The sequence below is a fragment of the Coturnix japonica genome, chromosome 1 (genome assembly GCF_054131305.1).
Source record: "Coturnix japonica strain WE chromosome 1, WE-NBRP24, whole genome shotgun sequence".
NCBI lineage: Eukaryota > Metazoa > Chordata > Aves > Galliformes > Phasianidae > Coturnix > Coturnix japonica.
In genome coordinates, this window is record NC_140663.1 from 41,267,325 (window position 1) to 41,295,135 (window position 27,811).

The 27,811-nt window shown below is 47.7% G+C and overlaps 1 protein-coding gene across 5 annotated transcripts in view; it reads right to left on the reverse strand.

Annotated features, from left to right (window-relative positions):
• Positions 1 to 23,759, reverse strand: part of NTN4 (netrin 4) — a 30,899-nt gene extending 7,140 nt beyond the window's left edge. For 2 of the 5 annotated variants that reach the window (XM_015858534.3, XM_015858525.3), the window contains exons 1-5: positions 23,551 to 23,754; positions 20,329 to 20,843; positions 10,984 to 11,256; positions 4,036 to 4,162; positions 3,656 to 3,844 (exon numbers count right to left, since the gene is read on the reverse strand). In XM_015858534.3, coding sequence (XP_015714020.2) covers positions 3,656 to 3,844; positions 4,036 to 4,162; positions 10,984 to 11,256; positions 20,329 to 20,843; positions 23,551 to 23,632 — 1,186 coding nt within the window. In that variant the 5' untranslated portion in view covers positions 23,633 to 23,754. Of the gene's footprint in view, positions 1 to 3,655; positions 3,845 to 4,035; positions 4,163 to 10,983; positions 11,257 to 20,328; positions 20,844 to 22,264; positions 23,136 to 23,180; positions 23,306 to 23,550 lie in introns of those variants that run through there. The other 3 variants (XM_085515112.1, XM_085515106.1, XM_085515115.1) reach the window with 3 other exon arrangements.
• Between the last annotated feature and the right edge of the window lie 4,052 nt (positions 23,760 to 27,811).

Sequence of the window (27,811 nt, forward strand, 5' to 3'; positions counted from 1 at the left end):
AGGGCATTCGTGAACCATTCCACTTCTGTGATCTGAATGATGAACAAAATAAAAACTAACACAAATATGTTTTACTTTGCAACTACAAAGGGAATAAAAGAGAAAAGTCATTATGTGTTCCAGAACCTCGCTTTCTCTTACAATACTGCTGCGCACACACTTAATTTTGTTCACTGATGTGCTCGTGGTTTCAGGGCTTTGACATATCTGGAGAGCAGTTTCCAAATCAGAAAGGATGAGTTAATATTGGCAGTCAGCTTAGAGAAGACGACGAATCCCAAATCTTTGCCAAAGTAGTCCCCAAATATTCCCCACCCTTTCCATTCCCAAACAAACATAATTATATAAAATTAAAAGATTAAACAGCCTCTCCACAAACTGCATAACTAGCTGCAGGCAGTGAACGCCGGTACCTTTAATAGCATAGTTTTCAGCGGCGCTCAGTGAGAGCTGCATACCTTTCTCCTGAAGCCTGTGAAGTGTTTTACACCTGACACATGTATCCAAGCGCTCCATTTTCCTCCTAGATGCAGAGAGTATTTATGGCATTCCTCAGCCCCTCCAGGGGAAATAGCAAGCACTTGACACTCCGTGCTCAGAGAGACTCGCTCCTATCTTGGTTTAGTTTCAGCTGAGTTTCACTCCTAGTCCTATCAGGACTGATGCTTTATACACATTACTTGATGCCTATAAAGTTGATTAGTTCTTACCTCTTTTTTTTTCTTTCCATAATGGAAAATGTAACGGTGATAGCAACACTTGTGGTGAGAAAAATATATTACATTTACAGAAGTTGATATAGAAAACACAGCAGTGAGCTCACATTGCAGGCAATGAAAAATGAGAACATAGCTGGTGCTATGCTTTAATTGGAGCTGCAGGGAGGTGTTGTAAGAATGGGCCATTTCCTGACCCACTGCCAGGCAGCCACCCACTGCACTGACTGATGGTGAATTTCAGCTTTTGGATCCTGCCTCCTGGAGCAGAGGACCAAGATGATGCTGATCGGAGATGCTGGCACAAGTCTCAGTGTGAGGTTTGGGGACAGCACAGAGCTCATGCACTGTGGCCACCCTGCCAGTAAGGGCTGGGACTAGGAGAAACTTGCCACAACTCCATCTGTTTGCTTTGCAGTATCATTTACATGGCAGCCAATCCAGCTCATTCAGTACTAAAGTAAGGAGCCCAGGCAGACCAACTGGCCAACTTGCATACATCAACCACATGTTGATTCAAATGCACTCTTTGATCAGTTTCCTGAACTGGCTTAGAAAACAAAGCCCTTGACATACACTGACACAGCATTTCAGACTATTAAAGAAGTGTAGAAGCTTATCTGCAGCAGTACTTATTTGGTATGGTAGTAGCATCACACACAAAATTGCTTTGGGCACATCCTAAGTACACTGAAGTCACTTCATCCCTGGACTCTAATTTTGCATTTTCTTTCTTCATCAAAAAATGGCACTTCTCCCCACTGCACCACATGGTTACACCTGATACGAGACCTCTGTTCCCGTGTGAAGGAACAACTGCCCATCCCCACAATCCAACAGGGACTAAAAGGCAGTGAGACCAGCAAGGCTGTGTTTTGCCCTGCAGCTGCTGGCACAGATGTGGTTTCTGGAGCTGTTATCTAACCTTTGCGTATGACAAATATTTACCCTCAAAAACCTACCGTTTCAAAGCAAAAATCAACCTGCCAATTATCAAAGCTGGTTTATTATCCGCAATCATACTGAAGCTGAAGCTTCATGGGGGATGTAAAGAAAAGGACAGATAGGTATGACTAGGGGATAACAGTCATCAGATTGTTCTTTTAAACGGCAGAATGTATTCTATCTGGAGCACATTCACTCCTAGGCAAATATCATATACACTGTTCACCTACAGGAATCTTTAAAGAATCCTTCAAGATTATGGCTTAACAACTCTTTTATTTACTTTGACTTTGGTATTTTTACATTTTCATTGCTGCTCTGCAGTTGAGCAATAACAGTGCTCTGAGCCAGAAGCAAGCAGGCAATGCTGTGGCCTTCCTGAAAGAATAACTGGGCATCCCCAATGGTCCTCGTTATTGCAAACCACGGCACGGTCCTTGGAAGTGTTCCAGCTGAGGACTGTAATCAGTCTTACATAATTTAATTTAACAGTCATTAGCCATTCACTGTTCAGCTGGAGCTACAACAAATAGCCCTAACCTGCCGTGGGGGTCTGGAAAATGCTGTGCTGGGAGAAAAACCCATCTCTGCCCTACAGTGTGGCCAGGGCAGCCCTGAGGGGTGGGGTGTTCCTGGGCAGCACACTGGGTGTGTTGGGTTGGCTGCAGAGTGACCCTCATGGGTAGGGTCCAAATCAGCCAAAGGGAACTCAACAGGGAAACCATGAAGAGTCTTAGGGTGGAGAACATTCAGGAAGGGTTTCAAAGCCCAGAGAGAAATGGTTTCTGTGTTCACAGTACCAGTCTCTGCAGGGACAGCATTACGAACTCCCTGCATTTCCATGGGAGCAGTCTTGGCCAGGGAAAGTTGTCTCCCTGGAATGATTGAGTACTTTATACTGTGAAGTTTGTAAATACTGAAAAGAGTGCAGGAGGTCTAAGTGCAGGATTTAAATGTGTTTTTTACTAACAAGACTCTAAAACCAAAATTCTTTGCGTAAGTTCTGGCAATAATTACCAAGGGAAAGGATCTGATGTTTCAATTAAGGAGACATGAGACTTCACTGTCCACAAGCATGTAGAGACCTTAAAAAGCAATTAAACCCGCTGTCTAAAAACCCAACTTGTGTACATAGTACAGCAGTGAAATAATTATTTACACAACTAATTAAGATCTGTGGTCAGTTCTGCTTTTGTAAACAGACCAGGTCGGTAAAAAAGCCAGTTCAGCTGTAGCTGCTTCTCTTTGCACAGAGTGACTGATGGAGAAGGGAAAGCCCCCTGTGAGGAGCTGGGAGGGCTTGTAGTGCCTCAGGGATGAATCTCAGTGCAGGAGCAGGATGGAGGTGGCAATGTCTGGCCCCTGTAAGCAGATGCAAAACTGAACATTTGGCTTAGCCAGGTGCTGTGCAATGTCTCCATTGTGCTCTAAGGATTCTGTGTGCCCTACGGTGCATCACCACTGCCTACAGCGTTCTCTGGAGCTATTCTGGAGTGCTGCTTTGGTTTGGGAAAGATTTAATTTTACATGTGGGCCGCCTTTGGTCTTGCCCCCCTGGTGTTATGCCTTCTGCAATGTCGCTTCACTTGTGCTCCTGCTTCTCCTTCCATACCCACCTGCTGCTGTGTAGGCAATGCACCCTGCTTCTGAGGTCATGGCAACGACTAAACAAGGAAGCATGCAAACATGATTGGAGAGCTCTTGCTCTCCAAAAATAGCAGGAGAGTCAATGATTCATCTTTCTTCTGTTGTCCCCAACCTACAGGGATTCTTGGGACAGATTTGTCAACAGCATCTGCAGGATTCTGTCCTGCAAATCTCATCATTGCTTTTTGCAAACAGTGTAAATGAAGGAATTCAAATTGCATACTGCTGAGAGCTCCCCATCCCTTGCTGAAGCAAGACAATTGCTCCAAGCACAAGCAGGAAGATCTCACCTTTGATGGCCTTCTACTTAGCAAAAGCCTTACATCAGTAAGAGGTTGCTGACTTACGTTTGCAAGCATCTGGGGCAGAGAAGGGCTTTCGCAGGTCTCGGTAGAAGCCCGGCTTGCAGCGCTGGCAGTGCTGCCCTTCTGTGTTGTGCTGACAGCTGTCACAGACACCACCACTGCGGTTGCCTGATGCCAGCCACGCATCCATGTCAAAGTGACAGGTGTCGGCATGCCCGTTACACTTGCAGGCTGGGACAAAGCCAAAGAGAACAGAAAGATTTGATAAAGCAGTGAAAGTCGTTTATAGAAAAGAGGCATAAACACGAACCACATTTTAGAATGGCAGATGTGACCTATGAACCAGTGACTCATTCAAATGCATGAGGATACTTCACGTTTTCATCCACCCCTCAGAAAGGACGTGTAAGCTGGCCACTTACACTGACACTCTCGGGGGGCTCCAGTTTTGCCATCAGCAGCCTGCCAAGGGCGGTCGTTGTAGAGCGGGGCACAGTGCTGGCAGTGAGGTCCCGCAGTGTTGTGCTTGCACATGCACTTCCCATGGACCTGGTGGGGAAAAGAGAGTGAGGGTCACCCACAGCACTGGCTGAGCACAAGGGATGCAGCATCAACCCAGTGCAAGGACATGGGCTGGGAGGAAGGCTAGCACCAGGCCTGCCTGTTGTCTAGTGCAGCCGAAGGTGGATATTCTGCAGTTATACCTTCAGTTAGATTAGTATTCGTATGTTATGCATGTCATTATATCATGTAATCCCATCTTTTTTTCTTTTTCTTTGAGATCTACAGGGATCTTTAGTAGGGGGATTCCAGCCCCTTCAGGCACTTCCAGGAGACATTAAAAGAAGCCAAGGTCCAAAGCATCCTTGGGAAACACTGAAAAACCTTCCTTTTTTCTCCTTCCCAAACAGCGCAACACCAACGTACCACTGCAGCAGCAGAGGTCACAACCTCAGCATCCATCTCCAACATCAACAAGCAGAAGAAAAAAGAAATTAGAACCTCAGGACACAGATACCTACTGTCCTAGGCAGACATTCTGCAGCACAAGGGAAGAACCGGAGATAGCACAAAGACCGTGAGGAACTGTGTCAGACATCTTTGTGACAGATAGGTAATTGAACAGCTAGAAAACACAGTCCAAGGGGGTAATTAGAGATGAAAAGCCAGTGTGGTGAGCTTGGTGCCAGCTGCCCTGTCAGCTGCTGGCATTAATCACGCTGCTGGCAAACGCAAAGAAAACAGGACGCAGCCAGAGGGCAAGAGCGGCCCTGCCGCCCCCAGACACGATGAAATGGAACTCTGGAGCAGCTGAGCACCTCCCAGCCCACTGGGCCCAGAGCAGAGGCAGAGGCTGGAGCACGGCCCAGCTGCAGCTTGGCACGCACAGCCCCAGCCCACAGCTCGCAGTGAGGATACCGTCGTCATGGCTCCTCAGAGGGGCTGGTGGCCTGACTCATCTCGGGGAGCATGGTGGATGGCTGCATCCCACAGCGACTGTGGTGGCTGCCTGTGCTGCTGGCTCTTTGGCAGTGCAGTTCTGCTACCAGCTTGGGCTTGGCCAAGGAGCGCAGGTTCTGTGTGCGGGAGCCAGATGCATTGGGCAAATCATCAAACTCAGAGTGCTGTCCTGCTGTGGTCATGGGTAAAACGGTTCCTGCTTCTGTTCACCCCAGAACCATTTTGCTCTGTGTGGTTTCACTCAGGGAACTTCAGCTGCAAGCCTCCCCATCAGCAGGTCCTATCAGCTGCATTCTGCCTTGCCGTTCAGCTGCCCCTTCTTTTGCCAGCTGAAGGGAAAGCCACAGCACAGGGGAAGCAACAACTGGGCTCATGTCCTGCTGCCACAATGTCTGATGCAGATTTCATAACAGTGCTCTTCCTAAATGCACAGGCTGATGCTGAGACCCACCATGAACTGCTCCTGTCAGAAACACGGACAGTAAATGCAAGAAGAGAACCTTAAGTGTGCAGTAAACAACTCCTGTGTGTTGCGTAGGTGCACACGCATGCAGACTACAAGTGCTCCTCACAGATGATGACTTTCTGTCTGTTTCCTTTTAATAAACAGATTTCAGGTACTGTCTCACAGGGGTCAGAAATAACCAGTGCAGGCAACACTTCAAAACTGGCCTTCAGAGTCCTTGAAAGAATTTTCATCAGCAATGCAAATAGGGAAATCTTTCAAAAACCTTTCAAGTGGTCCTTTCCTGCTTTATTAGAATGTCTGGACCACAGAGCGGGGACAAATACAACAGCACAGCAACCAGACGGTAAGAGCAACATGCAGATACAGACAGAATCTGACAGAATGCAGAAGTATCTGAGCTAAAGTGGCAAATGCTGAGATAACATTGCTTTCTGTGCTATTTCTGCCTCACCACAGATATTCGTTGCTCTGTGTGGCTTATCAAGTTGAGGTTCGCCTGTGTGCTCGAATGTGTGATAAAGTGTGGAAAGAATGAGAAGCAGACACAGAGAGAAACAAAACAAATTTGCAGATGGAATATTTCATTCTCAAAGCGTGTCTCGTGGTTTCACATTTTCATTTTTGCGACCACTTCTAAACATTCCTCTTCAAACTCCCAGACTCCTCACTCCTGAATTTACATTTCTCTACAAAACTACTTGTATATCTTCTTTAGGGAGATGCCATACACGAAGTAATGTTACAGCCTGCTTTATACTCACTTCAAAAGTCTCTAGCTGCATGGAAATGGAAATCAGTTAAATCTGGGAGAGCCACTGAGGCACAGCAGGACATGATGCCCCCCTTGCACTGATTGCTTGCAAGGTGCATTGCACACAGGGGAAGGAAACCAGTGCTAGAGACAAGCTTGAGGTAGTAGAGAAAAGCTTGAAAAGCAGCAGGAGAGCCACTCAGCGGGGTGCAGAGTAGGCTGGGGGCTCAGGGTGATGACCCAAGGAGGTGTGGAGGGGAGGGAAAAAGGCTCTCCGGTTTCTCTCTGCAACTGTTAATATATTTTTCCTATTCTTTTTTCCCCCAGAAATTTAACAAAAGTCAGACTAAGCACTTCAAAAACCAAGCCTGGGGCAGGATGTATTTCTTCTCTTTCAATAGCATTATAATGATTACTCCGCAAAACAGCTCTGCTTTAAAACCTCCTCTATCCTAGCTTTATCGCACTGAAGAAAATCCCTTTTTTTTTCTCTTACATAATTCCAGCATGACATAAAAGGTTTTTATGTGTTGAAAACAACAAAGGAGCTGAATACTAACAAGCCATTTCTTGTAACCCATGTGCAGACAAGAATTAGTTCAGTTTTCCAGAGATATTGTGACAGCTAAGAACAGGAGAAAGGAAAAGAGAGAACAGAAGAAAAAGAGATGTGGCAGCAGGTGAGGATGTGCTGGTCCAAGTGCTGGATGCCAGGCCAGGTGCCCTCTGTAGGCCCAGTCTGATGGGGAGCACTGGGGAACCAGAGCTGAGGTGGCAGCCTGGCAGAGTGGTACCAGTCTGGGGCATTTCTCTGGCATCTCAGCATCTTTCTGAATGCAGAATGGGACCCACATGGGCCGACTGTGGAAAGAGCACATTTTTCCTCCCTTTTCATTCACCTCAATTCACATTTAACTATAAGGCGTATCCATTTGGGGTCATCGTGGAGCATTGCTAAGTACACAAACACAATTCGCTGTGTGTCTCACTGCTTTAAGCATTCACATGGCTCTTGACTCAGTTAAGCAGAAAATCCTTTTCATACCATTTTTCATTTTGTCATGGGGTCTTTACTTCTCTGTTCATTTTCACACTGTTTCCCTTCTTAGTTTGACAGCCCAGTCGCCACGTCACTCGTTAGAGGGCACAATGCAAACAGTGTTACAAAAGTTGACTTCTGCAAGATAAACGAGTGGCTGATTTCTATATACAAAGACAGTTGCTAGGGCATGCTTCCTTCCATAGCCTTTTGTTGCTGAATTATTACCTTACAGCACTTCCTTTCAGACTGCAAATACATGGGCTTTTTGGTTGTATCTTACAAAGCGCTTTCCACCCTATTTATCCAAAATGTCACACAGAGTGAAAGAAATGCCATACTAAGGAAAAAACGCACTCAGTCACCTGTTATTAATTAATTTCTATTACAGGAACTCTCCCACTGTACTAAGAGTCCAACGCAAATGCACACTAAAACACTATCAATGTCCCAAAGACCTGATAGTCTAGACAGATGAGCTAAAAGCTGGAAGGGGCAACTGCTTTTAATAGACTTGCTTGCTTGGAACTACTAAAATAGCATTTTTACTTTATTTTATTTTATTTTTTTCCGAACTTGGAAAACAGGCATGATATCAGCCTAAAGGAAAAGCACGTCATTCATACTGGTCTTTAACAATGGCTTTTAAACTGCGTTGCATTCAAGCCACAGTGCCAGTTTTAGAAACCATGCCTACTGGCTGTTGTCTGCCCACAGGATGGTAATCCTCCCCAAAGTACCAGACAACCAAATTTATGCATGAGAAAATTCTCATATCCTATTTCGCTCTTGTGAAAGAATACGAAGTTTGTTGATCAGGGTGTGGGGGCTGTCTTTGTTTTCTATTCCTTGTACAATAGGCTTCTGTCAGTGGCTCTGGGGAAGACCTTCAGCGTCTTTTGATGTCAGTAGCACAATAACAATTTACAACAGCCACTGGGTTAGCCACGCGGGAAGGGGGAGGGATATTCCCGCTGCCCAGCTATGCAGAAGGGCTCTTGTACTCAGTATGCCAGCCTTAGCACATCCCCCCAACCCAGCTCATTCAGTACTGATGTAAGGAGCCCAGGGAGACCAACTGGCCAACCTGCATACATCAACCACATGTTGATTCAGATGTACTCATTGATCAGTTTCCTGAACTGGCTTGTCTGTTATGCTTACAAAATAAAGCCCAACTCCTAGAAAAATCCTTGACTTACACTGACACAACAATTTGGACTATAAAAGAAGTGTAGAAGCATATCTGCAGTAGTACTTATTTGGTAAGGTAGCAGTACCACACCAAATTGTTTTGGGTACATCCTAAGTATGTTGGAATCACTTAATCATAGAATAATAGAATTGATGAGGTTGGAAAAGACCTCTAATATCATCCAGTCCAAATTTCCCAATAAACCATGTCCCTCTACATATATAAACAAACCCTAATCCCCAGGTTCTAGTCTTCATCAAAGGTAGACACTGTGTCAAGTTGTTGAAATTGTCATTGTGGGAAAGAAAACAGGAGGAAGAACAAACTGAGACAGCTGAATTTGTTCTGGCTCTTTGTGCAAAGCAAGTGACAGGTGTGCACAACAGGACTGCACTAGTGGGAGTTTGGTGTACGTTAAAGAGTTAAGAACAGTGAATTATCAGTGCAACAATGAAATCAACAGTTGATGATATCTCAGCTCACAGGGATAAAAGCAGGAAGCCCCAAGGACACAGCCTTCCAAGGCTGTTGACTCAGAGCGACGCCGCAACCACTTGGATGTTAGAAAGCCAGGGATTCAGTGAGCCAGGTGGTCACCTGTCCTCACGTTGAGGCAGAACTGCAAAGCCTGGTGAGGTACCTCTGGGCTTCTTTTCCTCACTCTGGATTCCTGACTTGCAAGTTACTGCCTATGTCCAAGCTGACTTCCACTGTGGCCTTTGCTACTGTGGCAAGCAGGCCAACAGGATGCTTCAGCTGGTCAAGGGTCCTGGGTCAGTATTATCAATAAAGAAATGTTTAGATGTTATATTGAGGGACAGGGTTTAGTGGGAAATACTGGTGATAGGTGGACAGTTGGACTGGATAATCTTAGAGGCCTTTTCCAACCTTGGTAATTATACGATTCTATTCCATGATTTTATGATCTCATGGCCAGCCCAAACTTAGCCTCTGTTCAGCCATTCAGAACATTCTTCTCCAGAGCACAATGGCCCAGCCACTGAGAAAAAATTCATACGATGGGAGGAATCCTGTGGCAGAGGGCCAGGATGAGGTCCTGAACTGAGCAGGATGCGCTGGCCCCAAGCAATCAGAAATTGAGTTGTAGCAGCCACAGGTTCTGCAGCCTTTCTGCCCTGATCTGACAGTGCAAGTGGCAATGGCTGAGGATATATCAGTAGGGGAAATGTTTCATCATGCCCAGACCCTCCAGCAGGGTCCTGCTGCAAACCATGCCAGGTTGCCCTTAGGCTGGCCCATCCTTCATAGGCCATGCGGATTCAGCTCTGAGGGTGAGCAGCCTTGTTACACAGACGTCACCTTTGGGACTCATGCCATGTTTATAAGCGATGTTTACTTTCCCACTCCCCCAGGGACTGGTGCAGAGGCTTGCTGCTATTTCTTGTTTTGTTTTTCAGCATGATTCTGGCATTGGCTCATTCCCACATCACCGCCTGCTACCTGTGCACTGAGATTTCTATAGGCTGTAGCTCTACCGGAAGCATAATTGGCTTCAAGCTCTGCTATAGCTCTCAGCAGTGCTCTGGGTCACACTCCCATGCAATTGTATCACACAGAAACAATCCCAAGCAAACAGCTCCTTTCAAAGGCTTTCTCTCAGGGAACATCTGTGAGCAGCATTAGAGCAGCAGTACATGAAACAGGCTTATCAATCATAGTGCTTCATACTTGTGTATTTTCAAGATGTTGCAAGACTAGCTCTATTAGAAGGGAAACACAATGTCTGTTTCATGTTTTAGACCATAATTTAACTGAAATGAGAGTTCTTCGAAGAGCTGGATAGATGCCAGACCTCCTTACCTCAAGTCATTGGCTTACATTTTTATGATCTTCCCACTTTTCACACTGTTCAGGGCACCATACTTACCCTCTTCAATTTTCCTTATGGCTCTCCTGCCAGCACAGTGTCTTCAGGGCCAGCCAGGAGAGGCAGAGAGGGCACAGTGCACTGTGGGCAGTGAGGTCAGAGCATCCTCCATCTGGCAGGGTGCGAACATGAGAGAGTGGTGGGCACTGAAACTCAGGGCAGTGGTTGTGGCACTAAGCTTGCCAGAGTTCAAGAAGTGTCTGGAAAATGCACTCAGACATATGGTCTGATTTTTAGGAGGTCCTGTGCTGAGCCAGGAGTTGGACTCGATCTTTATGAGTGCCATCCAACTTAGGAGATTCTCTGACTTGAGAGGTACAATGGAAAGCCTTGGTGTAAGAACTGGAGCCCTCCTGCCCCTTGGCTCATGGTCCAAATTAGTATGAAGAGGATGCTCCAGGAGCAGTAGGAATTGTGTGTTTCCTGCTCCATTGGGGAAGTTCTTCTCCCTCTCTGTCATCAAAATGCGTTTTGTACTTCTTAGATATTGCTACTTAGGATATGTGGGTAGACAAGAGTCAGAAATGTTAACATTTTAGGGAGACGTCACTAAGCTTGTGTACATACCACATGGAAAGCACCGGCTGCCCTGACAGGCCGGAACCCTCTGACGGGGACACAGTGGTCGGCATGGCCGTTGCAGAAGCAGCTGCCCTTCACAATGAAGTCGTAGACGGCGTAGTGTGGGGCCGGCGGGGCCGGTGGTTCCAGCAGGTGGCAGGGGCAGCTCTGCCACTCCAGCAGCCGCACACGTATGTTGGTCACCTTCAGCTGGGCCTGGGCCTCTGCACTGTATGGGTCCTCAGCGGCATACGGTGGTGAGAGGGCACGGTATATCACCTGCAGAGGTGTGAGGAAGAACGGGGGGTGTTAGGAGTGTGGGGCCATCCCCAGGTGCATGCAATACCCCCATACTTTTTGGTGCACCAAATTTAGTCCCTACAGCATTGCTGGCCATTACACTGCTTTTGGCCATTAGCCACAGCTGACCTGCTCAAGGCAGACATCAGGTGGAGGAGACCTCATCAGCTTCTCCTGCCACCACCCCTTATTTTTTAAGAAATGAAGCTCAGATTTCCAAACGTTTGGCTCCCATCAGTCCCAGGCCGCTTCCTAGTGGAAAAGTGATGCAGCATGGCAGCAAGCTGAGAGTCTGAGATAAGGAAGGAAAGTTGGAGTTCCCGAGGTTTAAGAAAACACTTTTCAATCAGTCTTTATTTTAACTGCTGTCTGATTGAATACGTAAATATTGGCTCAAATGAGACATCAAGAGCACTAGACAAAAATAATTTTCTTCGAGAGCTTTATTTTCAACTTGCTGGGCCAGCTGCCTGTGGTGTGTCCCCAGAAACAGCACGTCATTCATACAACTGTCATTCGTGTGGAATGACAAATTAACGACATGGATTAGTTACCGGAATATTTAAGTTATGATTTACGCTCATTAAATAGCTAGATGTCCCTTCACTGTCTAACTGGCTTTGGAAGGCCTGATGAGTTACGTTTGCAAACACCACTGCAGTGAGTTGCTTGACTATTTGAGTGCAACATGGCCTAGTGGGTTGATGCACTGCTTCCAGCAGTGGTATAAAACCACCTAAAGCTGTCAGACAAGCACTTCTTTCTTGCGGTATTCAAGCATTTAGCTGCTTCTACTGAAACACTGTCAAAAGGGAGCAGGCTGGCTTGGAGAGGTGGTCAGAGGAGTAAGGTGGGTGGTGGTGAATCCCTTGTGTGGAAGTAATGAGTCACATAAGGGACATTAATAAATACCAACACTTCGGTGTTGGTGTTTCTTCATCCCTTCCACGAACACAGACCTGTTTTTCTGATATAAAACTATCAAGACAAATGAACCCAACAAGCAACCCTGCACCTCCCCTCAGGAACTGCTGTTTACCCCAACACACATCAGTGTCATTCTGCTCGCATTTACTTGTTTGTGGCTCTGTGAACACAAGATGCTTTCAGATATGGAAAAAAAAAATCCCTGAAAAACTTTCAGTTTTGAAGACATTGATCCCATTTAGTGGAGATGATGGAAAATGACTGGCTGAGAATTTTCAGTAAAAACCAGAATTTTGGTTTCCTATCTATTACATCAATCTTGTCTCAGAGAATTCTTCACTCATCCTCATTCAGATAGGAGTGGCGAAGGAAGTACACAAATGGGAATACTCTATGCTAGATACAGCAACAGACATTTTTCTGATTATTTTCACTTTTTCTCATTTATCTATCCTGTTTTAAGGCAGGCAACTGGTGCTTGTGGCCCTCATAAAGGCAGCACAGTGAGGAAATCAGTAGTCCCGAGTGCCTTCACGCTGAGGGAGTTCAACCACGGCCATGTGGAATTCAGGGGGAGTTATGCCACTGATTTCAATGGAGCCAGTATTCCAGCTCAGCCCCTAAATCGTTACAAACATTTCTTTTTATGGTTGCTTGAAAACAGTGATGCTAAACATGAGCCCTATCTGCAGTTCCCAGGGGCTCACCCTGCTGCCCCGGCTGCCCCGCACTGCTCGCACAACAGCGGGGGAGCTGAGTCTCAGATCTACCACTGCAGTAAACACCCCTATCCCCCAGTGCTAGCGGGTCTGTTTTAATAAAATACAAAACAGTCATTATAACATGTGAGATGCCATACAAATGGCGATTCTTTGCTCTGTCCCAACCGACTGAGCCGTAGCCCCCAGAGGCTGCACAATAAGATCAAGGATGTGTTTCCCAGCAGGATTTCCCTGTTCAGTCGTTACCCTTGCCAATTTATCCCAGCCTGTCTCCGGAGTAATCCCAGCACATCACTGGGGTCACACGTCTCCGTGCAGCTGCGGTGGGTCTGCTGCTGCCCGGCACCCCAGATCCACATGCACTTTCACGTGGACCATGTCCTGCTTTCACCTCTCCTAGGACTTTTACATCCAACTTTCCACTGCAGGATTTGAGATGAGTGAGCTGCCTCTGTGCATGTGCACCTGACCATGGGGTGCTGTAAGCCTGGTGTCCCTGCATGCCCCCTCTCTGGCTTTCTGCATGCAATGAGCCTCATCAGGAAGCACCCCATGGCCACCAGAGCTGCCTGTCTCTATGTGTCTTATGAACAATATGCCAATAATCAGCATTACAATGTTAGGTAGACGATGTGACTTCTCCCACATGATAGTCAGCACCATGCATGGCAGTCAGAAGTGGGAGGACAGGATCTCTACATCAGCAGCTGCTCCGTGTGTGCATTACTACACATTTCTATTTTGTAGAACAAGTAGGAAGTGATAAATTGAAAACCCACAGCACTTTTATGCTGGATGTGCCATAATATATCCTACCAGAAAGGCATTTTCATTGCCAGTGTTGTGAGCTCACTGTAAATCTTCAGATGTTTGGGATTCTTCTTTAGCACAGTCCCAGGAACCAAATCTCTCTCTCAGCTCCCATTTAAAAATAACTATCTAGCAACATCTCATATTTGAGGAGAAAATGTCACAAAGTAGGAGGCAAATGAAACAAACATCTGTTTTCAAGTTAAAATACCAACTGATTTTTGAGGGTAATGTTCCTTCTAAGCCTTCTAATTGTGCTGTTAGATCCCATGTCCATAAATGCGATGCTTTCATGAAGCAATGTCAGCAAGGGTGTGGTTTCAAACCTGCATGAGGCCATCTAGGTTGGGAGGGGAGAAGTCTCTCTATATGTGGTACTAGAGGGGACTTTTGTCCCCATGCAAAAGTCCAAGGAAAAAGCAATGCTTCAATAAGAAATGGAAAAGCAGGCTGAAATCCCTGTGTTAGACAACAGCACAGTGATGCCCCTCAGTGCCAGCGAGCCTGGTGCAGTGCCCACTGCCAGGTCCTAGCTTCAGTGCCATCCCTGTGCATGCTGTGGAATGCAAACAGGCTGCTCTTCAGCCAAGCTCTCCATGGTTTGGGCATACGGCAAAGCTGACAGCCCCTAATAAATTTTCATAGCATTTCCATTTCCTCACAGGCTGTCATGAGCAGCTCTTGATCTGTTGATTATTTCATTTTTTTTTTCTTCTTTGGCTTAAGTGGCACAAGAAGCCTTAGCTACTGGCCAGTCCCCAGATGCAAAAATGTAGCCCTGAATATAAATAAAACAGCGGCTCTGAGCATGGTGTACTCAAGTAACCGCCTGCACCACAATGACCTCGATTTATAAATACATAAAAGTCCCTTTGCAAGAAGTACCCTAGTATGTTTACACTTGAAAGGCAATGAAAGGGCATCTTTATATATATATCCACAGTGGGAAGGAAAATGCTAATGAATGATGCTGAGAACAACAAAGTGGAGTCTGAAGTCAAAGTGGCCTAAGGAAGTCAACAAAACCAATATAGATCTGATGATATTAAAGCTGCCTATATGAGCCACGATGTGCTATGGACAACCAGAACCTCCTGCCACCATGGGCCTTTGTCAAGATGCAAGTGACTGTGGTGATAAAGGCAGCCCTTTAGGTCACTTATCATACTTAAGAGACACTCACAGGAGACACAGGCAGCCCTAGGGTGGGATGCAGGGACCCACTACCCTGTGCCCTACTTGAGGTGCTGGGCCTCAGCTTCTCCGACTCAAACTTGTCATGCTGAGCCTGGAAGGCACAGGGAAATGGTCTGCAAAATGACAACAGCAGAAACGACACAGAAGGAGTAAATACAACGCCATCAGCGAGGCACATCAAGGAAAATAATTATTGTTTTATTCTTTTCATTTGCAGAATCCCCCTTGTCAAGGCTGTGCTACCCTGCTTTAGGAAAACCAATCAGCACATTTCAGTTGGTCCTTTGTCCGCTCAGCAAGAACAATGGTATAGCACTGCTCTCCCCTCCTCTCCCACCTCTCCCCATCCTCACAAAGATTCATGTGCTCAACCCTGAACTGCTGACAGGACCTGTATTGGGTATGGAAGACCAAGAAAACCTGGAGCTGTGTTCAGCAAGCTAGGGAGAGAACTGGGTCTGCTTGTGCAGCTGGCTGTCTCCCTGCGGCTGTGGAACAGCCCCTCTCACTGTATCCTACAAAGGCCTGCAAGGGTCAGGGTGTCAGCATGGATGCCTGCAACAGGGCTACGCATTGATGGCATTTCTTTCAGCTGAAGCGTAACTCGACTTCATGAATATTTTTCCACTCCTTTTGTCTATAAAGAAAAGGCTTTGTGTCTGCAGAGCTGGCTGCTTGGTATTGCAGTGCAAACCATCCCATGACCGTGAGCTACACTTCAATTTGGGAAAGAAGAACACCTGTCTGAATTGTATGCAAACAGGTACAGTCAAAAAGGTCGTGGGAAACAGCATTCCATTTTAACCCTGAGGCTGCAGACTTTGACCACGGTGGTGGGGCACGGGGGATGCCGCACAGAGACTGGCAACAGAGGAGTGAATGGCTTGTGTAAGCCTGTTTTGGACACTGATTCCTTCCTGGAAATGTCACCCAGGCAGAATTTGAAGCCTTTGCCATTTGTGTGGGATTCTGGACACTGCTAGAATGGAAATTTCATGCTACTACTCACTGTGTATGCTGACTAACCTCAGATTAACTCCACAAGCTTTTGGTCCAAGACTCCTGAGATGCAGCCATTCAGTGATGTAGGTTACATGCTTTCCATGTCACCATTTGTACCAAGCAAGCCCTAAGAGAAGAACAGCAGCCCTGCTTCACAGCCAACAAGTTGGAGCTCAACAAGTAAGCCAGTCTTCCCTGCATACCACCAAGAAGCAGTGAAATGGAGCAGCAGGGAGTAGCGCTGCAAGAGGAGCCTGTGGCCCTTTTCTCAAGGGAAGCAATAGCCTTGCTAACAAGGCCAGATGCCAGTTCAGAGAATTAAACTGAATCCCTTTTGCTTCACATGAGTACAGTGTTCTTCAGTGCCTACATGAGAACATAAGTTTGGATAACTGAGCCCTGGAGCCCATTCATTCTCTTGCTGGCAGCCTACAATATAGAATTCATTCTCTTTCACAGCCCCCTCCCAGGAATAATTTGTTTTAGCCAATCTAGTCATAATTTAGCCATAATTGGAGGCCAATCTAGAAGCCTTGATCTGCAGTAGTTAGAAATTTGCTTTTCTAAGTAGAGGCCTGCTGGCATGCACTATTAAGCAACAACTATGCTCCATCCCGGAGGTGGCTGCATTTCAATAGCTAGCCAAGCAGAGGGTCAGATTCTGTGTGCCAAAAAGCCTCAGACAGCCAGGGAGAAAAGGAGATGATGAGGCCTTGTTGTGGGCTGGCTGTGAAGGGGGAATCAAGGGGAGGATGGCTGGGCAGGTTGAGAAGCTTCTTGCCCTCACCCCTGATGAAGCCCATGCTCTGGGGGAAGGTATCTTTCATGGTGCAACTCCCTGAGTACCAAAGCTTCATCTCTGCACAGGCCAGGAGCTGCCTTTGTCCTGAGTCCTCTCAAGCACAAGTGAAAACTAAATTCAGGTTTCCTATTTCTACCTGAATATGCCCTTCATAAACTACCAGCTAGCAAGCCTGGGTTCTTCATATCCCTACAACACATCATTGACATAAGCCTAACATAAGCCCAAAATGGGCAGATTCTTCCTAGAACCCAAAATTAGGGTTCCAAAATAAAAGTCACCAAGTATCTTTAACTCCTGTTTGTGTCATTGAGCATTACAACTGCTCAGTGTCTATCAGGGTCAAAATAATGAGGAGTAGGACCAAACTTAGTATTGCTCTATAGAGTTAATTTCAGGTAGAACCAGTAGGGCTGCTGTGTAGATCCTTGAGGACAGAAGAAGGTTGCATGCAGTAAGTGTGAGGCAAGGCCCTGGAAGGTTTTTCTGCTACAGAAGGCACATGAGATCAATAAAATGCTCAGTAAGACACACACGCAGCCCACAGTAAAACAGTGGTATGTGATGTTTCAAACATCAGCAAGCAGTGTGTTAGAATTGGTTGCTGGAAAACAGCTGAGCTGCAAGTACGCCTCTCCTATTAATAACACATAGCAACAATGGCTGAAGTCTCAGAGTGATTTATTAGTAGTATTCTGAATAGATAAACACTCAAATAAGTTGCTAATTTACTAAAATCTTGTCAAGGGGACTCAGCTTCAGTAAGTCCTTTTATGCCAGAGCTTGTCTAAATGGGGACACTCAGGCGAGCTAATCTGAATTGACCACAGATGGGAATTTAAAGTAAATGAGATAATTGCATTGCAGAGTGGACAGTCACTCTCACTCACAGTAAAAGAATTAACATCTGCTAAGGGCCTCCTCTAGACAAGCCCTTAGCAGTGATCTGTAGTCAGGGATAAATTTAGGATTAGCTTGTAAGGCAAAAAATATTAATATGATCCAAAGTGTGGGAGGGAAGATAGCCTCTTTTGTATACTAATAAAACCGAGCACAGAGCTGAAGGAGTTTATTTCTGCATCTTGTTTACTTAGGTTGCATTTGGCTGGTGAATCCGGTTCTAACTCCCCTTGCAGGAATATGGTTGAAGGGTTGCAAAGATACCCTGGATTTCTAGCACATTTGTACAACCCATGAAATATGGCCCTAGCCTTCCTGCTAAAACACTGATAATAACAGGCCAGCACCTACAGGCTTCTGCATCTAGGTTAAGAGGATCACTGCTGTGAAACAGTCCACTGAATTAAGCATGGGGAAAGTCTTCAGTCAGATGTTTTGTTTGGCTCCTGCATCCTTACAGTAAAGTCATTGCTTCCCTGGCTGCTGGAGGGCTGCTGGTCTTTGCCTGAGAACAGACTGTGGCCAAGCAGCCCCTGATAGGACTCAGCTCAGCAAGTCAGGAAACACGCTCACCTGTAAGCACCTACTTAATTCCAGTGACAGTGCCTTTAAAGCCCAAAACCACGGCATCGTGTTCCTGAAAGGATGAGAATCTCTCTTCTGGAACTATATGAAAATAAAATAGCACTAAGTAATTCTTTCCATTGAGACAGATATGACACATCTGTCTTGTGTCATATGCTCCAAAACATATTTTGGTCAATAGGCATAAACTGATGAGTTGGGTGCGTGCTGCAGTCCATCAGTAAATGAGAGATATTACTTGCATGGGGATGGGCTGATGGTTGGGTTGTGATCTTAGAGGCCTTTTCCAACCTTAATGATTCTGTGATTCTGTCATCTTTCTTGCGCCATGTGCTCCAATACACATTTTGATCACTAGGCATAAACTGACCAGTTGGGGATGAAAAAAGCCTGATTCTTCCATCTTTATAAAAGCACAGTGTAGCAGATTGCTACCTTTACAGCATTTCGGGGTGAGCAGCCTGGATCACGGGCTATGGTTGTTACACTGTGCTAAAAAATACCATCAAAAGTTTAAAGAGAAATCCAGTAGCACTGAGGGAATTGATGTTTGTGCTTTAAAGAACGCTGCGGTAACTGAGCTGCAGTTAAATAATACCCTTGGACATCCCAGATGACTGCATATTTAAAACCACTGTTTCAAGTGAAATTACTGCTTCCATATGTCTGGAATTAGGTGCTGCCAGAAGTGGGAGTAAAGTGCTGCATAACTCCAAACAGAACACAAAACTCTGATGTTTCTTTAGGTGAGATCCATGTTGCTATTGGCAGTTAGGAGTAATTGCTGGAATGTAGCACACTGTAATAAATTAAATGTGATATTTGCTAGGCATGCATGCTTGCCATCTGGTCACCAGAAAGCTGCTGTTACTACTTTGCAGGTAAATACAAGGGAACCGAAGTGTGCCGTATAAATAAAACCTTACAAGCTCCAGCCTCTTGGACCCAACATTTGTTTAAGCCCTGGAATAATTAAATGATTTTGACTTTTATAGCTTCTTTGCAATAACACAAACTGAGGCACTGCCAGAAGAAGAAGTCCTGCAGGAGCAAGCTCAGTAAATAGCCTACTTTGCATCTGGCTACTGCAGGCGCATCAAACGATACTGAATTTCTTTCCTTTTTGAAAATAGGCACTGATTTTGATGCATAAGATGCCCACCGTGCCCACACACTGCACCAACCTGCTGAGGGATTTGCAAGGCCAGGACATAACCCTGATCATGGTGTAGACACATTATGGGGTAACTGTGGTGACCTAAGACAAACAAGGCAAGTAGTGCCTCAAATGACACTCCTGAGTTTCTAATCACCATGAACAGCCCTTGGGAAAGCTGACAAAGGAGTGCACAAGCACTCCTCTGAGTACCTGAGTACACTCTGTCTGAGTACCTCAGAGACATCGTGCTTGCTGACCTGAGAGCTACAAACATCAGTGTCGTACGGCCTGCTGGTTGGGGTGCTGGGGTCATGGGCTGCAGGAGTATTGAGGACCATGACAATGCCCAGAGGGTGTGTCCTTGCTTCTCCTGCAGGTCTACCTTCTTAGTAAGCCCCACTGTCCCTTTCTAGGGAAGTTCAGTCTGCTTTTTGGGGCAGGAGAGAAGAAATGGAGAAGAAGAGGAAGAAGATTATGACAGCACTTTCTCTGGCCAGCCAAGAAGCTGCAGAGAGCTCTGAACAGAGAATTCTTAGACATGACTGCTGGTCTCCAAGGATGGGACCTTCATCTCAGATCACATTATCAGGAGAAAACACTATTTATGGATAATAACTAGTGCAGAATTGACGCCTTAATTCACAGTCCATGTTTGCTCCTCTCTGCACTGTGGCACCAGTGAGGTTTGGTTTCCCATGCAAACAGGCTCACAGCATGAGGCCACAAGAGGGAGCTGCCTCAAGGCTGGGCCGGGCTCTGGGGACCCCCCCCCAGCAGGGACCCCAAGAGCAGCCACCAAACAAGGTGCCCAGCCCCACATCACTGCTTTGGCATGCTGGCACCTCCAGATGTGCCATTTGTGACCTGCCATTTCTGATACCAAAAATAACCTTCCACATGCATTCTTCCTCTTAGCACATGGGGTCTTTCTCATATTTTATGCTCACCTCTCCTCCAGTGCAGGGGAAGGGGTTGGAGTATCTGGATGTGCATGGGGCTCCCCTTTGCATCACGTCGTCCTCCAGCCCAAAGGCCGTCGAGCAGTTGGTGGCAAAGTACTTGTAGGCCTGCCAGGTCTTGCCAAAGTCCTGCGAGCGCTCCAGCACCATGGCCGCCGGCCGGGGTGACTTGAAGACCAGGATCAGGTGGGTGAAGTAGAAGGTGGCTTCCAGGTCCAGCTGGATGGTCTCCTGTGGGGCGTCCCCGGCCGCCTGCCACCAGGTGCGTGGCACGCGGAAAGGGGAGTCGGCCATGGCAGCAGGGGGGTGTGCCAGCCCTGCGTGGGCCCCACTGCAGTGGCCGCAGGTGGGGGGCTTGCAACGGAGCGTGGTGTCCTCGGTGTAGGCGCAGAAGGGCTCTGTGGCATGGCTCCCGCAGGCTGTCTCCGTTCTCAGCGTCCGCCCGTGCGCCAGGTTGCCCAGCCGGGGATTGCAGGCCTTCTCGCATGGGCTGCTTGCACCAGCTGGAAGGAAAGCAATGAGACCGTGGCATGCATTTCAGGGCTGCTCACCAACCCCACTGGGGCTGCGTGCCAGCCAGGCACAGCTGCATACCCAGTGCCCAACAACCCCACAAGAGCTGCACCACTTTGCGGAGCTCAGCTTGTCTAAAACAGCAAAACAAAGTAAAACGAAAGCCCTCAGGGCTTCCCTGTGCTTGGGAAAATCCCCAGCGAGAATTGCAAAGAGATGAGGACAGTGGGGACAGGAGGAGGGAAGCCTGCACCTCACCCTCCCACCCTGGAGCCAGGTGGGGACACAGAAAGGCTCAGGGGCAGTGGCAGCCCCATCCCACGGCCATGAGAGGACCCAGGTGGTCTTAGGCACAGGGAAAGGCAGGAGGAAAGCAGCGAGCTTCTGTGACATGCATCATCAGCATCTCCCCATGCTGGGGCACAGGAGCTGGTTCCTGGTTCGAGCACTTCCTCCAAGCGCTGACCCCAAACCTTCACACCCTTTTCCAACCCCTCCATCCCTACCCCAAATCTCCCCGCAGTCCCAAACTGCCTCAGAAGTTGAATCAAAACACTGCTGAGGTTTGGAAGCCTGACACCGACGTGTGTAAAGCAGGGGGAAATAAATCCTTGGTTGAAATGGTGCTGGCAGGCTGCCTCACAGCTGAGCCGCTGTGGTTTGTGTGCAAGTCTCTCTGGCAGCCTCGTCAATTTAAAAATCACAGCGAAAGTGGCAAAGGAAAACAAAATCACGGCGGGGTTTGGTGTGAAACCTTCCGCAAAGCAACCCGCCTGGCTCAGGAGCGTTTGGTGAGGGGTCTCCACCTCTTTATTAGTAAGAGCGGCAACAGGTCAAGGCTTTATTTTATTAAGCATAACTGCTTCATATGTTAAAAAAAAGGAAGCTCTGATGGCTTGGATGCAGGCAGCCAAAACATCCAAGGTGCATAATGTCATCTTTCTCACTGTGCCAATCATACACAATCAGCTTTGTGCACCAATTACTGTGGCATCTTGGCGTTTTTTTGTTATGTCCAGAGGTCATTTCAGTTTAGCATCCAATAAATCCTTTATTTGGGGTTTATTCAGCATTCACTTCCAGTGTCATAGCTGCAATTAAGCTACATTACCCACGAGCAAAGACAAAGCCTTCAGAGCCTGATGGATTTCCCTACTCCTTCTGCCCCTTACGAAGTGCTCTGGAAACAGCTCTGTTTTATCACCTCTGATCTGTGTGGGTTCCTGTGCCGTTATTCAGAACAGATGCAGATGGCTGCTTGTAACACACCGCTGCAGAGCACTCCTGAATTCAGCCCCTTCACCTCTCTAGACAAAAAGCCTTGGGGACCCTTAGCAAGCAGTGAGCTTAGCTTCCTAACACAAAACCATCAATATTAACCATGCAGCACTGGCAAAGCAAGCAGACATACCTGTACAACACACATACATCTCCTGAAGACACTCTCCAAAGCACTGTGCAAACATTAACTAACCCACACGGCTCTCCCAAGGGGTAGCTCAGTGTGTGCTATTGCCATATTATCAGGTAGGCTTGCCACAAGCTGCCCTAATTGATGTGTTTGGCTGCTTTCCTGGATCCTTTGGCTATGTGCAGTACAATGCAGCTCGATGTAAACAAACAAGCGATCACCGACTGTGGCTCCCTGAGTGCTGGGATCAGAGCAGGGGTTTGGGACAGGGTAAACTCAGCAGGGCTCAGCCAGCACCTGGAGCCAAGTCAGGATCCTTGTTTGTGTTCATAGCATCCTTTGAGTTTCCCTGTACCCTGACAGTGACTGTCCTCAGAGAGGTGCAGGGAGACTTCTTGGGGGCTGTCCTGGTGCTGGGGCACAGCGCTGCCAGGAGGGCTGGCTCTCAAATTCCCATTCAAGGCGTTGGATCTGAAGGGATTCAGCTCCCAGCGCACTCCAGCCCAGGTCCCAGCCATCTACATCCCTTCCACACCTGTAGGTTTAGAGCCAAGGACTTGGGTTCAGAGGGTGCTGGGGAAGGACGGCTGCCGCACACAGACCCCAGCAGGGAGAAGAAACCCCTGTGAAGGGCGTTTGTTTTCCCTCGGGGTAGCAGTTGCATGACGGCCACGGAGCACCGCGCGTTATGAAAAGTGACAGCTTTCCTGCGTGCTGCCGCCTGGCCCTGGGATTTGGTGAAAGGACAGATGAGGGCAGAAGGATTTTCCACACCGCAGCGCTGGGAAAGGGGCTTCTCGTGACTGTCCCGATGGATCTGTCCGTCTGAACAGCCCCATCCTGCGCTGCACATGGTACCGGGCTGGGTTCTTTAGCAGTGAGTAAGAAAGAGCATGCAGCGAACACCATGACTCACCTGTAAAACATCCATGGAAAATCATATGCTTCCTGCTTAAGCATTTTAGCCACACTTGCCTTGTAAAGTTTCACTTGTAACTCGCGCCCCGTGAGATGTTTGTTTCCCATCTGGGTTTTCTCCTTTTTAGAGCGGCACATCGGCTCCCGGCTCGCAGGGATTTGCGTTACGCAAATCCGACCGGCTCCGGGACCGCACGGCGGGGCGATCGGGTGGAAGGTGGGTGAAGCCGCGTAACTAACCCTTCTCTCCGGGAGCCCCGCCGTCCGCAGCCACACACCCGCACAGCCACCCCATCGCCCGCGTATTCGCGGACCGCGCACGTAGGTGCGCACACACCCGCGCCCATCTCGCTCCGCTCGCGTCTCACCTGCGGCGCCCAGCAGCAGTACCAGCAGTACCAGCAGTACCCGCAGTACCCGCAGCAGCGGCAGCCTCGTCCCGCTCCCCATGGCCGAGCCCCGGCCGCGGCGCCGCGGCGCGCCCGGCCCCGAGCGGCATCAGCGCCCCGCGCGGCCCCGCCGCCCGCACCGCCCCGCCGCCCGCCGCCCGCGCCCCGCGCCCCTCCGCCGCCCGCCCCGCCCCGCGGCCCGCCCCGGCGGGAGGGAAAGAGAGCGGTGCCGCCGCTCGACCGCTCGGGACTTGGTGGTAGGAGCACACCGAGACGGGATGGCGGTGGGTCGCCTGCTGGACAGGGGAGCGTGAGTGGGGTGAGGATGAGGAGCAAGGCGGAACGCAAGGTGAGGAAGCACAGGTGCAGGGGCAGGGCAGGTGTGGATGGAGGGAATCATGGAATCGTTAAGGTTGGAAATGATCAGTAAGACCTTCCAGTCCAACCATCAGCCCATCCCCACCTTGCCCGCTGACCACGTCCCTCAGTGCCACATCCACACAGTTCTTGAATGCCTCCAGGGATGGTGAGTCTGCCTCCTCCCTGGGCAGCCTGTGCCAGCACATCACCACCTTTCTGAAGATATTTTTCCTGATATCCAACCTGAACTTCCCCTGGCACAACTTGAAGCCATTCCCTTTCATCCTATCTCCATTACCAAGGAGAAGAGGCCAACTCTCACCTCTCTACAACCCCCTTTCAGGTCACTATAGAGAACAATAAGGTCTCCTTTGACCCTGCTCTTCCCTAGACTGAGCAATCCTAGTTCCCTCAGCCACCACTCCTAAGGCTTATGCACCAGACCCTTCATAGCTCCACTGCTCTTCTCTGGACACACTCCAGGGCCTCCATGTCTTTCTTGTACTGAGGCCACAAAACTGAACACACTGAAGGTGCAGTCTCACCAGTGCAGAGTACAGAGGGATGATCAACTCCGTGTTCCTGCTGACTACACTATTTCTGGTACAAGACAGGATGCTACTGGCTTTCTTGGCCTCCTAGGCACACTGCAGGCTCGTGTTCAGTCAGCTGTCAACTAACACCCTCCAGGTTCTTTTCCACAACTCATTTGTCCAGTCACTCTGCCTATAACAATACATGGGGTTGTGACCAAGGTGCAGGACCTGGCACACTGTCATAGCAAACCTCATGCAATTGGCATCCCTGTGTAGAGCCTTCCGACCCCGAGACAGATCAACACTTCCTCCCATCTTGGTGTCATCTGCGAACTTACTGAGGGAGCATTCAATCCCCTCATCCAGATTGTCAGTGAAGACATTCAGCAGGGCCAGCCCCAATACTGACCCCTGGGGAACACCTCTGGTGACTGACTGTGGCTTGTATTTAACACCATTCACCGCCATTCACCAATGGGTTGGTGAACGACGAGTGGCCTCTGCACATTGCTCCCCCCAAGCCCTGTACCCAGGGCAGGGATGGGCTGGGACTTGGCATCTCAAAACTAACATGTGGAGCTCACACTAGAAGCCAAACTTGGCTGAAACATGTTGCCTACTGCCCGGCTGCACCTGGCCAGCCTACATTTTTTGTCATAAAAATCTCAAAAATTCAAAAGAGCAGATGTACTTTAACCAAAGGCCTGTTCAAAGATCATCTTTTCCCGTGCTTCAGGACACTGTTACAGTTTAACAGAAGGCCCCTGGGCAGACCTATGGGCAGCAGAACCTGCTGGTGGGAGAGGTGGGGGCAAAGAGGTTTGGATACCCACTCACACCTTGTTGAAAGGAATAGAAATTGATCTGTTTAAAGAAGAAATGAGGTCTTGATTCAGAGCCCACTGCAGCCGATGGGAGTTGACCTGGGATCAGGGCTTTGGGGTGGGGGCTGCAGCCACCTTCCTGTTCTCTGCCTTATGAAAACCTGCCTTGCACTCTTCCTTTTTTCTTTCTTTCTTTCTTTCTTTTTTTTTTTTTCTTTTTTCTTTCTTTCTTTTTTTTTTTTTTTCAAACCACTGGAATTTTTCCAACCGTTGTCAAATGAGTAATGAAAACATTTCATTGACTCATCGTGTTTTGAAGCAGCTTGATTCCCATGTTTTCTGTATGAAAATAGACCCGTGGATAATCCGGAGTGACGTCTACTGATTAAAGCTTCATATTTCCTTGCTTACGTTGCTGTTAAAGCCGAGCTCTGATACAAGGCAGCACCTCTCAGGCATATGAAGGATACAAGGGAGATAGAGTGCTGTTACTTTTCACTGTGCCCAGTGATGGACTTTTCTGAGCCAAGTGTTTGGCATGCTGGGCCAGTGCATGAAGGAATGAGGGAGTGCTTGCATGGGGTTTAGTGTAATTGGAAGTCAGATCACAGCAGCATCACGGCAATGATAGTGCTGTTCAGCAGAGGCCCAGAGTGAGGATGGAAAGCTCCCCATTGCTGCCCATCCCAGGAAGAAATGAAAAGGGTCAGTGGTGAAGCTGAGGAAGAGAGGAGCAAGGAAGGCAGGAGGTGCTCCCTGCAGTCCTTTACTGGGAGTAGTCTCTGGGGTAAAACACTGGCTGCAAGACGGGCATTGCTTCCCTCACTGCCCTCTTTGCAGGTCTGTGGGATGGACAAGAGGGTCAGGGCTTCTTCTGGTGTCCCGAGGGGCTGTGAGCTGCTGCCCCCTGGCAGGGCTTTGCTTCAGGAAGGAGGTGGAAGCCCCGAGGCTGGCTGTGGCGTAGCCTGAGCTCCAGGTGTGCTTGGTTCTGCCTATTGCTCAAAAACCCCACACCCAAAGACCTGTTTTCAACAGTACATCTTCTAGTTCTGTCATCTTCCTGGAAGTGAGGACTGAGTTGGCATTTATTCCCAAATTGAAGCAGTTCACAAACCACATCAATTATTTCTCATGTGCAGCTGTTTTATCCATATGCTGTGGCTCCAGGCGCTGTAAGGTTTTTTTCCTTTCTCTCCTTCTCTTTTTACCGTACGTTTTGTATAAGCAGGAATGAAGGGGAACCAGCTGATCTGCATACATCCCACTTGCAGTGGATTCAGGAGAATAAAAAGCAAAGCATGAGAAAGGACTGGCCATAGAAAGGGAGCTGTTTGTAGGCACTTGGTGCAACCTCTGCTGGGACTGAATATGGCTTTTCATCTACTAGACTGTAAAAAAGTAATGGGTGTGATACCGTAGTGTTGTTAATGCTTCCTATGGTCTTTGCATCTGAGGGGACTTAAGCATCCCTACCATTAAAGATCTGAGGTAGCTGGTGTATACTAAGTAAAGTGGGGATAATAGGGAATGTGGGGTAGAGATGCTTTTCTTGATCAAACCATAAGGCTAGCGTTAAAATTTGAGCTCTAGTGTATTAGAGAAGTCTGCCTGTATCCATACTCCTCTCCTTACTATGAGAATCTCAGCTCAGATGCTGCTTTGGGTTGTTGGCAGGCCCTCTACTCTGTTCTAGACACTGTCTTGCTTTCTGCTGGATGTACAGGTGGTATGGCATCATGGCTATTTCAGTATCTTCTCTTTTGCTAGGCAGAGGACAAAGCCATTTCATACTTAAGATTCCTTGACCCATATGAGGCTGTGTACAGTAAGAGTCACCACATTGTGATGCAGTATGAAGATCTAGTGCCAGAAAGAGCTCGTGCTGGGCTGAGTGCACTCATTACAGTCAGACTTCATGGTACGGGTTGCTTAGCACTACTGAGCATTGCTGAGTGCTGGCATAATTTATAGAGGAAAACACATCTTAAAAGGGGAATTTATTCTATTTGTCTAACATGCAACTTGCAAATTATCTACAGTACTTCACACAGTTAAATGATTTACCTTGTCAGTAGAAGTGGCAGACCACTTAGCTCTTCAAACTAGAAGGGTTTCATAAATATAGAGTGTGCTGTGTCTGACAGTGTAATGCAGCAGAGCTATGAATTCAAGTGGCACATGCACATGGGTCTGCATTTAGTCTAGTCACCATGTGCCTGTTGTCAAGCTTGGATCACTAGAGAGCTTTTAAATGTCTTTTTTTTTTTTTTCTTCCTAGGTGGTTAAATACGACAGTGCTAGTTCTTCACTGTGTCTCTGGACATATATGGACTAAGAAGATACACAGGGAACCAACTTATTTCTAGCTGCCTTATTCTGGCATATATTAAAGATGCATCATAATTTTTCCTGTGGTTGAAAATTGAACAATAAGCTAAACTGGCTTTTATTTTGCTCCTGCTTACTGCTAGTTCTGGTATCTCAAAACCAAGCAGTAAGTGTAGACATAAAATACCAGCA